At 35.1% G+C, this 15,318-nt stretch overlaps 3 protein-coding genes across 3 annotated transcripts; all 3 read left to right on the forward strand.

The window, feature by feature from the left end:
- The first annotated feature begins 814 nt into the window (after positions 1 to 814).
- Positions 815 to 2,893, forward strand: LOC116141516 (alpha-1,3-arabinosyltransferase XAT3-like). Its single transcript, XM_031427021.1, has 3 exons — positions 815 to 963; positions 1,650 to 2,617; positions 2,849 to 2,893. Exons 1-3 carry the CDS (start codon positions 843 to 845, stop codon positions 2,891 to 2,893), a joined length of 1,134 nt encoding a protein of 377 aa, XP_031282881.1. The 5' UTR covers positions 815 to 842.
- A 4,193-nt stretch (positions 2,894 to 7,086) lies between these two features.
- LOC116141668 (alpha-1,3-arabinosyltransferase XAT3-like) lies at positions 7,087 to 9,103 on the forward strand. Its single transcript, XM_031427149.1, is given in 2 exon segments — positions 7,087 to 7,207; positions 7,860 to 9,103. Coding segments are annotated over 2 exon segments (1,365 nt in total).
- Positions 9,104 to 12,214: 3,111 nt separating this feature from the next.
- On the forward strand, positions 12,215 to 14,354 carry LOC116141770 (alpha-1,3-arabinosyltransferase XAT2-like). Its single transcript, XM_031427248.1, has 2 exons — positions 12,215 to 12,294; positions 13,064 to 14,354. Exons 1-2 carry the CDS (start codon positions 12,228 to 12,230, stop codon positions 14,299 to 14,301), a joined length of 1,305 nt encoding a protein of 434 aa, XP_031283108.1. The 5' UTR covers positions 12,215 to 12,227; the 3' UTR covers positions 14,302 to 14,354.
- Positions 14,355 to 15,318: the final 964 nt, after the last annotated feature.

Genomic DNA, 15,318 nt, shown 5'->3' on the forward strand with positions numbered 1-15,318 from the left:
GCGAAAAATGACAACTCAACAATTTATAAAGGCGGCAACAGCATCATTGAAAACTGTGACGATTATGAACTAACTTTGTAACGGGCACCAAGCTCACATTACGTGTGGTGTTTTACTATTGGCTGTGGATTTATACGATTCAACTCGGATACACTCTTTCATGTGAATCCACTGTTGACCTGACACATATTTTGTTTCCTTGAAATCAGCTTCTTTTGCTTCCTTCCACTATTGACTTCAATCATTTGATCATCTCTTTCATTTGGTAGGTGTGTTCATCATATCATATACATCACCATAATTGCATTGCGCCAGTGGAATGATTTATACCCTCTTTATACCATATATATATATATATATATATTGATTTATTATATCATATAATTCCTAGTATTGATTTGACAATTAATACATTAATCTATTTTAGTTAATCATATCATATATGTATATATATATATATATATTCATAAAAAGTAACCTCCTCGTTACCAAATTTCTTTCAACGTCTCAACGCTGAGGAATCGCCGCTTGACACTAAACCCTTCTCTATCTATGGCTCTCAGATATTAACTATTTTCTCAATCTACTTCATTCCCAGAAGAGGTACTCTCTTTCTCCAATATATATTTATGATTATATGCAATAGTTTTTTGTCTTAAGTTTTTCTTCTTCTCCAGGAGGTTTTTATAACTCTAAAATCATGAAGAAAGTGGTTTTCTAATTTCTACTTTCAACCTGATACGGCGATCGCATTGATGTTGAATAAGGAAGCTTGAAACTGCTGGGTGCATACTCTCTGTGGAGATCAATTACTAACGATATCATTTATAAAGTTAGTATCGATGAAGAAACAAAATTCGGTGACTGCCTGTTTGGTCTTCTTTGTGTTCTTCTTCATGTTCCAGTGCAACCTCTCTATCATATCGAAATTAAACCTATCATATTCAACCAGAATTCATCAAGGTATGAATTACAAAATCTTTTTTTACTTGTTTATTAATATGACATGCGCTGTCACCAAGTTGTTTGTCGCCATTTATGTTTGTCACTCAAATTCTCTTGACATATATATTTAGATAAAATTTTGATTTTATTTACTCGGCAGCCAGAGGTATAATCTTCATTCTTCAAATATTTTCCCCAGAAATGGCTATATATGCAGTTTTATAAATTGTCAATGCTAAGAAAAATTCATAAAGGCTTAAGTTCAAGTGTTCATCAACATCTCTCATAGTAAACTTAATTGTGAACAAGTAGGCATTACTTAGTGCGCGAGAAATGCATAATATTTTAGCGGTTAGTGCCCAATCTTATTCTTAGGGATTGATATATTATAATATGTAAATCAAGACAAGATATCTACCAAATATAGATCGTTACATTTCAACACCTTTTGTATCTTTCTACCCTTCAGAATTAATATTATATTGAAACTTGTACATGTTAAGATTGCTTGTCAATAAATATATAAGGTCTCATAAGAACTCTATAAGTTATTGTTAAAAAAATGAGTTAACCGAAAAATTGGAAAAGTAAATAAAAATGAACTGAAACATGTGAAATGATGTTAAGAGTCAGGAATAATTACTGATATGAAGAATAAAATGTTACTTTCGTCCAAAATTGATATAGTATTTCTATGGTTGCAGACAAAAAGGACTTGGAACAGAAATCAACAAGCAAGGTGGACCAACTTCCTCGGCCACCTTCTCAATCCCCACAAATCAGCTGCGACAGATCTCACCATGATTATGATTTATGCGCAATCACCGGTCCTACAGTTCTTGACTCCACAACATCTACTTTGTTCCTTGTCGACTCTTCCACCTCAACGCCGCCTTCAATTGTTGAAAAAATTAGGCCTTACCCTCGAAAATGGGAGAAGTTTACGATGAACAGAATCAAAGAACTCACCATAACATCAAGCCCAGAAAGTCCAAAATGTGAAGTGCAGCACCATGTTCCAGCTTTAGTATTTAGTGTAGGCGGGTACACTGGAAACTTCTGGCACGAATTTAACGACGGGTTCATTCCCCTCTTTATCACCGTCAACTCAATCTTCCCTGATCAAGATTTTGTTCTTGTTATCAGTAAAGCTCGTGATTGGTGGGTTAACAAGTATGCAGATTTATTACAAACATTCAGCAAGTATCCTATCGTAAAACTGGACGATGATAACACCACTCATTGTTTTCCTTCTGCCACTTTGGGTCTTATCTCACATGGATTCATGACTATAGACCCTGCATTGATGCCAAATTCAGAAACCTTCACCCATTTTCGCGCCTTCCTCGACAAAGCTTATGGAAATGGTCGAATCCACCCAATACTAAAGCGCAATTCTCCGGTGGCTAGGCCGCGGCTTGTTTTGCCGAGTCGCAAAGGTAGCCTCGGACGTGCTATCTTAAATCAAGATGAAGTAAAACGTGTTGCGGAGGACGTAGGTTTTGATGTTATTGTATTTTCACCAACTGCGAAGACCTCATTGCGCGAAGCTTATGCTCTTATAAATTCAAGTCATGCTATGGTTGGGGTACACGGTGCAGCTCTAACGCATTCATTGTTTCTTCGGCCGGGATCGGTGTTCGTGCAGGTGGTGCCGTTAGGGCTTGAATGGGTGGCGGAGGTGTGTTTCGCGAAATCAGCTAGGGTTATGGGGTTAAATTACATGGAATATAAGATCAATGCAGAGGAGAGTAGCTTGGTGGAAAAGTATGACAGGAATGAGTTATTGATAAAGGATCCAGGTGCTCTTCGAGGAAATAATTGGTCCCAAGCTATTATGAACATATATTTGAAGGAGCAAAATGTTAATTTTGATTTGGTTAGGTTTAGAGAATATACGAAGGAAATGTATAAGAAGGCCAAACAATTTATGGACAGGGAAGGGTAGTTCTGTCATTTGTGTGTGTGTGTGTGTGTGTGAATGTGGAATTCTCTTCTTAAACATTACAAAGGAAATTAGTTAAAATGATTCTTGGAATGATATTGTAATTAATATTTCCTTTTACGAGTTAAAAGATATTTTCCCCCTGGTTTGACATAAGTGCATGCGCATAAAGATTTATTAGAATTTTTAATTAACATTTTACCCTATTATTAATATCTTTGTAGCCATTTCGCTCTTAAACCTATATTTAGTAGTAAAAACTGAACTACCCTCAATTCGTCTTAATGGGTTTAAAGAAAGAAGATAACAAAAATTAAAAAATAGAAGGCAAAATTCTTTTGTTCCTTGGGTTGGGTCCAGTTCTTTGGGGAAGTAACAGTTGGATCCAGTTCTATCAACAAACGTTTTGAAGAATTTTGTAATTTGTATCACCAATGAAAAGTGTTAAAATAATCCTACTTTTGTTTTATATGAGCAAAATTAAAATGTATTAAAAAGTTCAACAAAATTATATTTTTGTATAGTCATTATTAGAAATAATTACATTAGTAATTATTTATTGCTATAATTGATTAAAGTTATGTAACTTTGTTAAATAATTGATTAAATTGTGTCATTTAATATGACGTTACCCACTGACTTGTTTATTTAAATAAGTTTTGAATATTAACATTAAATAAATCGTGTTAGGTTGACTACAAGCCTTTTCTTTTCCAATTAATACAAACACGACCTGCTAACTTGTTTTATCACTGATATTGTTAATTGACAAGACCCAATAGAGGTTGTTATTATTAGTTTAGAAAAGACTAGGGGAGGTTATTGTTTCTTCATCAATCACAATCACCATATCATATTCGTCTAGGTTGTCCACGCTACCTGCATGTTTTTCTTTTACAAATCCCAACCCTCCATCTGTCAAAGTATCATCTTTAATTTATTCTTTTGAAAGTAAGAGATGGAGACTATTTATTCTTTCAACTATCCGTATTCCATTCAACTAACACTCAGAAACAAGAAGAGAATACAGAACCCAGTGGGCTAACAAAAACTATATTGGCCCAGAAAGACAAAATGGTTTGTGATATTTTTCATTTACAAGATTACAAAAATACATTGATTACCAATTAGTCAACAGAAAATTTATGCAGATGGACTCTTACAATTGGTTGTCTGGAATAGCTTAATTTAAAAACTGTGAATGTTGCCTACTTTAGCACCAGATCGTTGAAGGTATCCACACATATTCCCTTTTCTTTTCAGGGCTGTGAGAACTGACTTCGGCTGATCCCAACTCAAACCTTTCTCTGTCTGCAATAAATCTTAGGGATTTAATGCTGTCTGCTCTGAGGAGTTACTTTTAAATTCTTCTCTCAATATTCCTTCGTACAAGAGGTATACATTCTTTCTCCCATACATAGATCTATACTTATTATTTCAAAAGAATTAATGAATATTGTTTTTGAAAGTTTCTCATATCTCTTTTCCTTCTTCTTCCAGGAAATCCTCAAATCAGCAAGAAAGTGGTTAATTACGCTTCAAACTGAGTGTCAAACGCTAGTGTTTATGCATATATGTGGAAGCTGCATTACCAGCTTATTGATGTGTGATTTTGATACCAACTATCCACACATGGGAAATATTGAGCTGATTTAGAAGACACACGTATACGAGGGTATTGAATTGAATAGAAGATGAAGAACAGTGTTTAAAGTGGTTCGAATGCTTAAGTAAGCGAATCATACGTCCACTAGTATCGTATTAACATATGAGGTTAGGTCGCATTCAGCGAGCTGACTTACGAGAGATTACAAGAGAGAGTATGTCTATATGCTATTTCAGAGAGAAATTAGCTAATCTCATAAATGGGAGAGGAATCCCCTATTTATAGTGGGATAAGTTAAGGTAGTGATTAATAAATCAAGAAGCGGGTCATATTACCGTGCAAATTCTTCCTTGCGTCTCATTACTCACCTACTCTAGTGATTTACTCGACGTTTGCAGGGATTGGACATGTGAATCGTCTCCAGCCTTTCACCAGCCTAGCGCACACCCACTGTACTGGCAGAAGCATGCCGCTTACGTCAGCGTACGACGTGACTTCGTCTGAACGGTTGTAGGACTTACCTAAGCTCTGACCGCTTATGCTGACAGGGCTCTGCGTCAGTCCTACTTTTTCAGAAATAACACAGCTGAAAACCAGTAGGTCATATTAATTAAATTTATATATATATAAGTATTATCGATGAAGAAGCAATGTTTGTCGAAAGTGACTGCATTCCTCGCCTCTTTTACGTTCCTCTTCATGTACCAGAGTAGTCTTTCAACGATATTAAATTTAAAAGCATTGAATTCAGCCAGAGTTGATCAAGGTACGTGTTTTAAAGCGTGTTCTTGTTTATTGGACATGATCATGCTATGCAGTTATTTACAAATTGTCAATGCCGGAAAATTCAGGTCAAATATGCATATCTTGCCGGAAAATTCGTTTCCCAGTTGGCATTACTTGGTGTCTGAGAAATGTCTGAATATTTTAGTAGTTAAGTGTCCCATTGGTTCTCAAGGATTAATTACATATATGTATAATGCAAGAGTACTTTTATTATAGAATTACTTATGTATACACGTTTCTATGCATTGAGACAGCTGGCACACCGACCACAGATTTCTACATCTTACCACATTTGGTATATTTAACATGTCGATCACATACCCCTACAGTGCAACACGTTTTTGTCTTTAGTACGATAATACTAGTTTAATAACTTTCTCTCACAACCCCGATATTACTAGTTTAATAACTTTCTCTCACAACCCCGAGTAGTTGTCATCGGATAGCTAGTAAATGGGCAAACATGATTTATACAAGAGAGTGGAACCATTTTACGAATTGATCAATAACGAACTGCCACATAAAAAGTTATAAGATTAGATTGCGAATCTAATATTACTCTTTTAGTTTATATTAAAAGGTTTGATTAACTGTACCACTGAATAATTGTTAAATTAAAAGCCTTAATATGTCTCTATATATTTTTCGAGATTCTAAATCCGTCTACAGAGTACTAAAATTCTAAATCTACCCGGGAACCATAATATAAGGTGCCATATGTTACATATTTTCAGCAACCATTCATCATATTTATTATGGAATTAAACTTCTATGGCTGCAGATAAAAAGGATTTGGAACTTAAATCAACAAGCAATTGGGCACTTTTGCAATCCCGCAAAGAGAGACAAATTAGCTAAGATCGCTCTCAATCAAGACACTCTAATGTTGATGGTGTATTTTGTTTTAATTAAGTACTTGAGTTTAGGGACCAAAATATTATATATAACCAAGCTTCCATCAAGCTCTTAATGACATTGTTTAATGGTTGTCATAAATCCTAATCAATGGTTAAACAAAAAATGTTTGAAAAACTGAAGCAACAAACGTAGACCATTAATCTTTAAAACTGATTTATATTTAATAAAAATCAATTATCTACGTTACATATAAGCAGGGGTGGATCCAGCCACTTTTGGCCCACCCTTAATTTTTATTTTTTAAATATTAATATGTATAATTTATATATTTTGACCACTCTAACAAAAATATTAATGGACAAAAATATTAATGTATAATTAATTTTTACTTTGGTCTACCCTAACAGAAATTTCTGGATCTACTACTACATATAAGTACCGTAAGTTTTACATTATACCCTCTTTAGTCTTTACCATATGTATACTGATTTATTATATCATATAATTCCTAATATTGATTTGACAATTAATACGTTAATCTATCATATATTCCATTTATTCATAAAAAGTAAACCTCCTCGTTACCAAATTTCTTTCAACGTCTCAACACTGAGGAATCGCCGCTTGACACTAAACCCTTCTCTATCTATGGCTTTCAGATATTAACTAATTTCTCAATCTACTCCATTCCCAGAAGAGGTACTCTCTTTCTCCAATATATATGTATGATTATTTTCAAAAGTTTTTTGTCTTAAGTTTTTCTTCTTCTCCAGGAGGATTTTGTAACTCTAAAATCATGAAGAAAGTGGCTTTCTAATTTCTACTTTCAACCTGATACGGCGATACCCGGATCGCATTGATGTTGAATAAGGAAGCTTGAAACTGCTGGGTGCATACTCTCTGTGGAGATCAATTATTAACGATATCATTTATAAAGTTAGTATCAATGAAGAAACAAAAGTCGGTGACTGCCTGTTTGGTCTTCTTTGTGCTCTTCTTCATGTTACAGTGCAACCTCTCTATCATATCGAAATTAAACCCATCACATTCAACCAGAATTCATCAAGGTATGAATTACAAAATCTTTTTTTACTTGTTTATTAATATGACATGCCCTGTCATCAAGTTGTTTGTCGCCATTTATGTTTGTCACTCAAATTCTCTATATATTTAGATAAAATTTTGATTTTATTTACTCAGCAGCCAGAGGTATAATCTTCATACTTCAAATATTTTCCCCAGAAATGGCTATATATGCAGTTTTATAAATTGTGAATGCCAAGAAAAATTCATAAAGGCTTAAGTTCAAGTGTTCATCAACATCTCTCATAGTAAACTTAACTGTGAACAAGTAGGCATTGCTTAGTGCGTGAGAAATGCATAATATTTTAGCGGTTAGATATCTTTTCTTGATTTACATATTATAATATGTAAATCAAGACAAGATATCTACCAAATATAGATCGCTACATTTCAACACCTTTTTTATTTTTCTACCCTATGATACTCTTCAGAATTAATATTATATTGAAACTTGTACATGTTACGATTGCTTGTCAATAAATATATAAGGTCTCATAAGAACTCTATAAGTTAATATTAAAAAAATGAGTTAACCGAAAAATTGGAAAAGTAAATAAAAATGAACTGAAACATGTGAAATGATGTCAAGAGTCAGGAATAATTACTGAAATTAATATAGTATTTCTATGGTTGCAGACAAAAAGGACTTAGAACTGAAATCAACAAGCAAGTTGGACCAACTTCCTCGGCCACCTTCTCAATCCCCACAAATCAGCTGCGACAGATCTCACCATAATTATGATTTATGCGCAATCACCGGTTCTACAGTTCTTGACTCCACAACATCTACTTTGTTCCTTGTTGACTGTTCCACCTCAACGCCGCCTTCAGTTGTTGAAAAAATTAGGCCTTACCCTCGAAAACGGGAGAAGTTTATGATGAACAGAATCAAAGAACTCACCATAACATCGAGCCCTGAAAGTCCAAAATGTGAAGTGCAGCACCATGTTCCAGCTTTAGTATTTAGTGTAGGCGGGTACACCGGAAACTTCTGGCACGAATTTAACGACGGGTTCATTCCCCTCTTTATCACCGTCAACTCAATCTTCCCTGATCAAGATTTTGTTCTTGTTATCAGTAAAGCTCGTGATTGGTGGGTTAACAAGTATGCAGATTTATTACAAACATTCAGCAAGTATCCTATCGTAAAACTGGAAGATGATAACACCACTCATTGTTTTCCTTCTGCCACTTTGGGTCTTATCTCACATGGATTCATGACTATAGATCCTGCTTTGATGCCAAATTCAGAAACCTTCACCCATTTTCGCGCCTTCCTCGACAAAGCTTATGGAAATGGTCGAATCCACCCAATACTAAAGCGCAATTCTCCGGTGGCTAGGCCGCGGCTTGTTTTGCCGAGTCGCAAAGGTAGCCTCGGACGTGCTATCTTAAATCAAGATGAAGTAAAACGTGTTGCGGAGGACGTAGGTTTTGATGTTATTGTATTTTCACCAACTGCGAAGACCTCATTGCGCGAAGCTTATGCTCTTATAAATTCAAGTCATGCTATGGTTGGGGTACACGGTGCAGCTCTAACGCATTCATTGTTTCTTCGGCCGTGATCGGTGTTCGTGCAGGTGGTGCCGTTAGGGCTTGAATGGGTGGCGGAGGTGTGTTTCGCGAAATCAGCTAGGGTTATGGGGTTAAATTACATGGAATATAAGATCAATGCAGAGGAGAGTAGCTTGGTGGAAAAGTATGACAGGAATGAGTTATTGATAAAGGATCCAGGTGCTTTTCGAGGAAATAATTGGTCCCAAGCTATTATGAACATATATTTGAAGGAGCAAAATGTTAATTTTGATTTGGTTAGGTTTAGAGAATATACGAAGGAAATGTATAAGAAGGCCAAACAATTTATGGACAGGGAAGGGTAGTTCTGTCATTTGTGTGTGTGTGTGTGTGTGTGAATGTGGAATTCTCTTCTTAAACATTACAAAGGAAATTAGTTAAAATGATTCTTGGAATGATATTGTAATTAATATTTCCTTTTACGAGTTAAAAGACATTTTCCCCCTGGTTTGACATAAGTGCATGCGCATAAAGATTTATTAGAATTTTTAATTAACATTTTACCCTATTATTAATATCTTTGTAGCCATTTCGCTCTTAAACCTATATTTAGTAGTAAAAACTGAACTACCCTCAATTCGTCTTAATGAGTTTAAAGAAAGAAGATAACAAAAATTAAAAAATAGAAGGCAAAATTCTTTTGTTCCTTGGTTTGGGTCCAGTTCTTTGGGGAAGTAACAGTTGGATCCAGTTCTATCAACAAACGTTTTGAAGAATTTTTGTATCACCAATGAAAAGTGCTTATATAATCCTACTTTTGTTTTATATAAGTAAAATTAAAATGTATTAAAAATAATTACATTAGTAATTATTTATTGCTATAATTGATTAAAATTATGTAAATTTGTTAAATTATTGATGGGTTTTGAGTCGGTGGGACAAATTAAATGGGTTAAATCGATTATATTGTGTCATTTGATATGACGTTAAAGCATCTCCAATTTTAAAGAGTATCTTTCATATAAATAAAGAGCATCTTCATCAATTTATAAATATAAAAATAAATATTTTTATTTAAATCTAATAGACTCTTTAAATTTAATGAAGATACTGTTTATTTTTAAGAAAGAAACTTAATAGAATAGAGAATTAATAAATAAAATGCATAGAAACTTGTAGTTTATTAATTAAAATTAGGATAGAGAGTGAAATTTATTTTTAAGATATGGAGAGTCAAACTCACTCTTTAATTTATATTTAAAGATAAGGAGTCTATTAGACTCTTGTTTTTATGGATAAACTATTTATAATAAAGAGTTTGAGTTATATAAAGAGTCTTTTATAAATATTCTTACCCACTTACTTGTTTATTAAAGATGTTGTCTGCCCTTATTTAAAGAGGTAACGACAAATTAACATTTTCCCACCCTCAAAATTTTGAAACACCCTTTTACTGTCCAATCATTAGGTTATCCTCTGATTTGGGTGGGAAACAAAGTGATTTACTAAAAAAACCACTCTTTTCTTTCTTCTCTTCTTAGCCTCTTTCATTGCTTATAATTGCCGTCAGTATTAGAGAGTGTCGGCGACTAGAAAATTAACAAACAAACATTCTTCAATTGTATTTCAACCCAACAAACACAAAAATGGTACGAATCAAACCAAATTAAAACTAAAAAAACCATAAGGTGGGGAAGCTTCAATCATCGATGATTGGTGAGCAAACAGGATTGGGAATGTTGAGACTTTTGGAGAGGAAGATTCAGGGAGTTGATTGGTGGTGGCAAGGACGATTTCCAACACCAGAAACGATCAAAAATCGGCTTGGAAGTTGAAAGGTCGCGCAGTTCACGGTTGGCAATTGGCGATTGGTAAGCAATGGACAGTGATGGAGGTAAGGGTTTTGTAGAGTGGGTTGTAGAGAGTGTGATGGTGGTGTCCAGGTGAATTTTTGGCAAAGAAATCGACTGGAACTTTGACTTGAAGAGTCGGCCATGCGAATGAAGGTGGTGGTGGGAAATGGTGAGTGATGACAACAATTGGAGGCTTGGGCTTTGTAGAGGAGGTGATGGAGATTCTGTGCGTGCTGTCAGAAGTGATTTTGATTTTCGAGATCGGCCGAAAAATGGCAAAAACCTGCCAACTCTGATGCTGCTAACGTGCATCGTTCTTCTCCAACTGCCACTGTTTGGTGACCTTTTTGCCCTTATTAATAATGAACTTTTGACCATTTTGTCCTTCTTGACAACAAAAATTACTAATAAAATTATGTTTGGATACTGAAATGGTATTTAAAATGTGGGTGGGTATGAATTTGTTAATGGGCTATTTTTTGGGTGGGAACATGTCGTTAACTCCTTATTTAAATAAGTTGTGTCAACTTTTGAATATTAACATTAAATAAATCGTGTTAGGTTGACTTGCAAGCCATTTTTTTTTCCCAACTAAAACAATAAAAAAGCGACCTGCTAACTTGTTTTATCACTGTTATTGTCAATAGAGGTTGTTGTTGCTGCTTTCAATATACCTCTGGGAACTAGTGGTATTTCTATGAAGTTCAAGGGAGGAATTATATATATATATATATGTCCTTTTGACTACTTTGAACGAGGATTAGCAAATCACATGCCTGCTTCTTGTTCATCAATCACAATCACAATCACAATCACCATAGATGATAAATGATATATCATATTCGTCTAGGTTGTCCATGCTACCTGCATGTTTCTCGTTTACAAATCTCAACCGTCCATCTGTCAAAGTATCATCTGTAATTTATTCTTTTGGAGACTATTTATTCCTTCAACTATCCATATTCCATTATTTCTACCTAACACTCAAAAACAAGAAGAGAATACAGAACCCAGTGGGCTAACAAAAACTATACTGGCCCAAAAGACAAAATGGTTTGTGATATTCCTCATTTACAAAAATACATTGATAACCAATTAGGAGCGCACATTAGTCAACAAAAAATTTATGCAGATGGACTCTTACAATTGGTTGTCTGGAATAGCTTAATTTAAAAACTGTGAATGTTGCCTACTTTAGCACCAGATCGTTGACGGTATCCACATATATATATATATATGCCCTTTTCTTTTCAGGGCTGTCAGAACTGACTTCGGCTAATCCCAACTCAAACCTTTCTCTGTCTGCAATAAATCTTAGGGATTTAATGCTGTCTGCTCTGAGGAGTTACTTTTAAATTCTTCTCTCAATATTCCTTCATACAAGAGGTATACATTCTTTCTCCCATACATAGATCTATACTTATTATTTCAAAAGAATTAATGAATATTGTTTTTGAAAGTTTCTCATATCTCTTTTCCTTCTTCTTCCAGGAAATCCTCAAATCAGCAAGAAAGTGGTTAATTACGCTTCAAACTGAGTGTCAAACGCTAGTGTTTATGTACATAAGTATTATCGATGAAGAAGCAATGTTTGTCGAAAGTGACTGCATTCCTCGTCTTTTTTGCGTTCCTCTTCATGTACCAGAGTTGTCTTTCAACCATATTAAATTTAAAAGCATTGCATTCAGCCAGAGTTGATCAAGGTATGTGTTTTAATGCGTGTTCTTGTTTATTGGATATGATCATGCTATGCAGTTATTTACAAATTGTCAATGCCGGAAAATTTAGGTCAAATATTCATATCTTGCCGGAAAATTCGTTTCCCAGTTGGCATTACTTGGTGTCCGAGAAATGTCTGAATATTTTAGTAGTTAAGTGTCCCATTGGTTCTCAAGGATTAATAACATATATGTATGATGCAAGAGTACTTTTATTATAGATTTACTTATGTATACACGTTTCTATGCATTGAGACATGCAGCTGGCACACCGACCACAGATTTCTACATCTCACCACATTTGGTATATTTAACATGTCGATCACATATCCCTACATTGCACCACGTTTTTGTCTTTAATACAATAATGTTAGATTAATAACTTTCTCTCATAGTCTCAAGTAGTTGTCATTGGTTAGCTCACAAAGGGGCAAGTATGATCTATACAAGCGAGTGAAACTATTTTGCAAGCTGATTAATCACGAACTACTTCGTGAAAGGTTACGAGATTGGATTGTGGATCTAATACTACTCTTTTAATATATATTAAAGGATCTGACTAACCGGACCACTAAATAGCCATTAAATTAAAAATCTTAACATGTCTTTATATATTTTTCGAGATTCTAAATCAATCTACAGAGTATTGAACTTCTAAATCTACCCAAGAACTATAATATAAGGTCCCATATGTTACATTTTTTCAGCAACCTTTCATCATATTTATTATGGTATTAAACTTCTACGGTTGCAGATAAAAAGGATTTGGAACTTAAATCAACAAGCAATTGGACACCTTTGCAATCCCCCAAAGAGAGACAAATTAGCTGCGATCGCTCTCATCACTCCTATGATTTATGCGCAATCAACGGTCCTACTATTCTCCACCCCATAACCTCTACTTTCTTCCTTGTGGATCCCTCCACCTCATCCCCGCCTTCCTTTGCGGAAAAAATTAGACCTTACCCTCGAAAATGGGAGAATTTCACGATGAAGAAAATCAAGGAGTTGACCATAACCTCGACTCCACAAACCCCAAGATGTGAAGTACAACATAATGTTCCGGCTTTAGTATTCAGTGCAGGTGGGTACAACGGAAACTTTTGGCATGATTTCAATGACGGGTTAATTCCTCTCTTTATCACCGTCAACTCAGTCTTTCCAGATCAAGATTTTGTTCTTGTCATCACGGAAGCTCGTGATACGTGGGTTACCAAGTACGCTGATTTATTACAAACGTTTAGTAAACACCGTATCATAAACCTGAATAATGACAACGCCACTCATTGTTTTACTTCTGCCGCTTTGGGCCTAATATCACATGGATTTATGTCCATAAACCCTGCGTTGATGCCAACTTCAAAAACTTTCACCCATTTTCGTGCTTTCCTGGACAAAGCCTATGGCCTCGGCCAACGAAACTACCCCTCCAAGCACAAATCTCCGGCGGCTCGGCCACGGTTGGTGTTGGCGAGTCGCAAGGGTAGTCTTGGACGTGTTATTTTGAATCAGGCAGAAGTAAAACGTGTAGCGGAAGAAGTAGGGTTTGATGTAATTGTATTTAAGCCAACTCCGAGAACCCCATTGCAGGAAGCTTACGCAGTTGTAAATTCAAGCCATGTAATGGTTGGGGTACACGGTGCAGCGCTTACACATTCATTATTTCTCCGGCCAGGTTCAGTGTTGGTGCAGGTGGTGCCGTTGGGGCTTGAAGGGTTGGGGGAGATGTGCTTCGGGAAATCGGCTAGGGCTATGGGGTTAGAGTACATGGAATATAAGATCAATGCAGAGGAGAGTAGCTTGGTGGAAAAGTATGATAAGAATGAGTTGTTGATAAGGGATCCAACTGCTTTTCGAGGGAAGAATTGGTCTGACGCTATTATGACCATATATTTGAAGGAACAAAACGTTAAATTTGAATTGTTTAGATTTAAGGAATATTTAAAGCAAGTGTATAAGAAGGCGAAGCGATTCATGGACAAGGAGGGATAAAAATCAATCAAAATTATAGCGATTCTTGTAATAATGATATTGTAATTGTTATCTTTTTCTACTTCATCTATCAAATTATATTTGTCAAAGCACTTTCCAGTGAATTATTTAGAGAGACTTTATGATTTCTTTTTTTTTAGAGTAAACGACTTTTTCTCACCCAAGGCTGGCCTTAATGATACTTTTATGTCAAAAAAGTTTTAAAATACCACTTTTTTACCTAAAGTTAATATTCCGTTACTATCCAAAGTTAATTCTGAACGCAAAAATGTTCATTCTCATCACTATTTGAATCATTGGTCTCCTTTCTACAAAACTACTCTTACTTTGACACCTAATTTCTTACCGATTACTGGCGATCGCAAAACTATGGTTTCCTATTATTAGCTTATTTTCAATTGATTTAAATGGCGAATATTCAATCGGTCATCATTATTCGATTTATTGGCCGTCACTCTAAAAAACCCCTTTTACCCTGGCTCCTGATAACTCGTAGAACATCGGCTGAGAAAGTGAAGTGTATTTTCAGTATTAAAAGAATATAGATTTTGGGTGGGAAAGTGGTATTTTAAAATTTTTTGTGTGGAAAAGATCATTAAGGCAAACCTTGGGTGGGAATATAATATCCTTGATTGTGGGCCTTGCGGGTCTATCTCTGAATTAATGAATCACGAGGACTTCCAAAATTACATGCCAAGGCATTAATTATAACAACATTTTCAGTAAAGAGTGTTAAGAGTTAAGATTTATGTTTTGAATGAAAAATTTTATTATTATTGAGAAACTTCCTCTGATTCCAAAAATGCGAGTACAGAGATTTTACAAATTACACAAAAATTAAAGAATGTTATCCTACAAAAAATATTATTGTTGTGTGATTTTTCCATCGAGCTTGGTGAGTTGTGAGGTATTAGATCGACCTAGAATCTGTCCGCCTCTATCGATTATTTGACCCAGCATAAGCTCATTGACATATAGCTCGACCCAGCATAAGCTAGTTGCGAACAACCTTAATGA

Source organism: Pistacia vera, unplaced genomic scaffold (assembly GCF_008641045.1).
Source record: "Pistacia vera cultivar Batoury unplaced genomic scaffold, PisVer_v2 Contig40, whole genome shotgun sequence".
NCBI classification, from domain to species: Eukaryota; Viridiplantae; Streptophyta; class Magnoliopsida; order Sapindales; family Anacardiaceae; genus Pistacia; species Pistacia vera.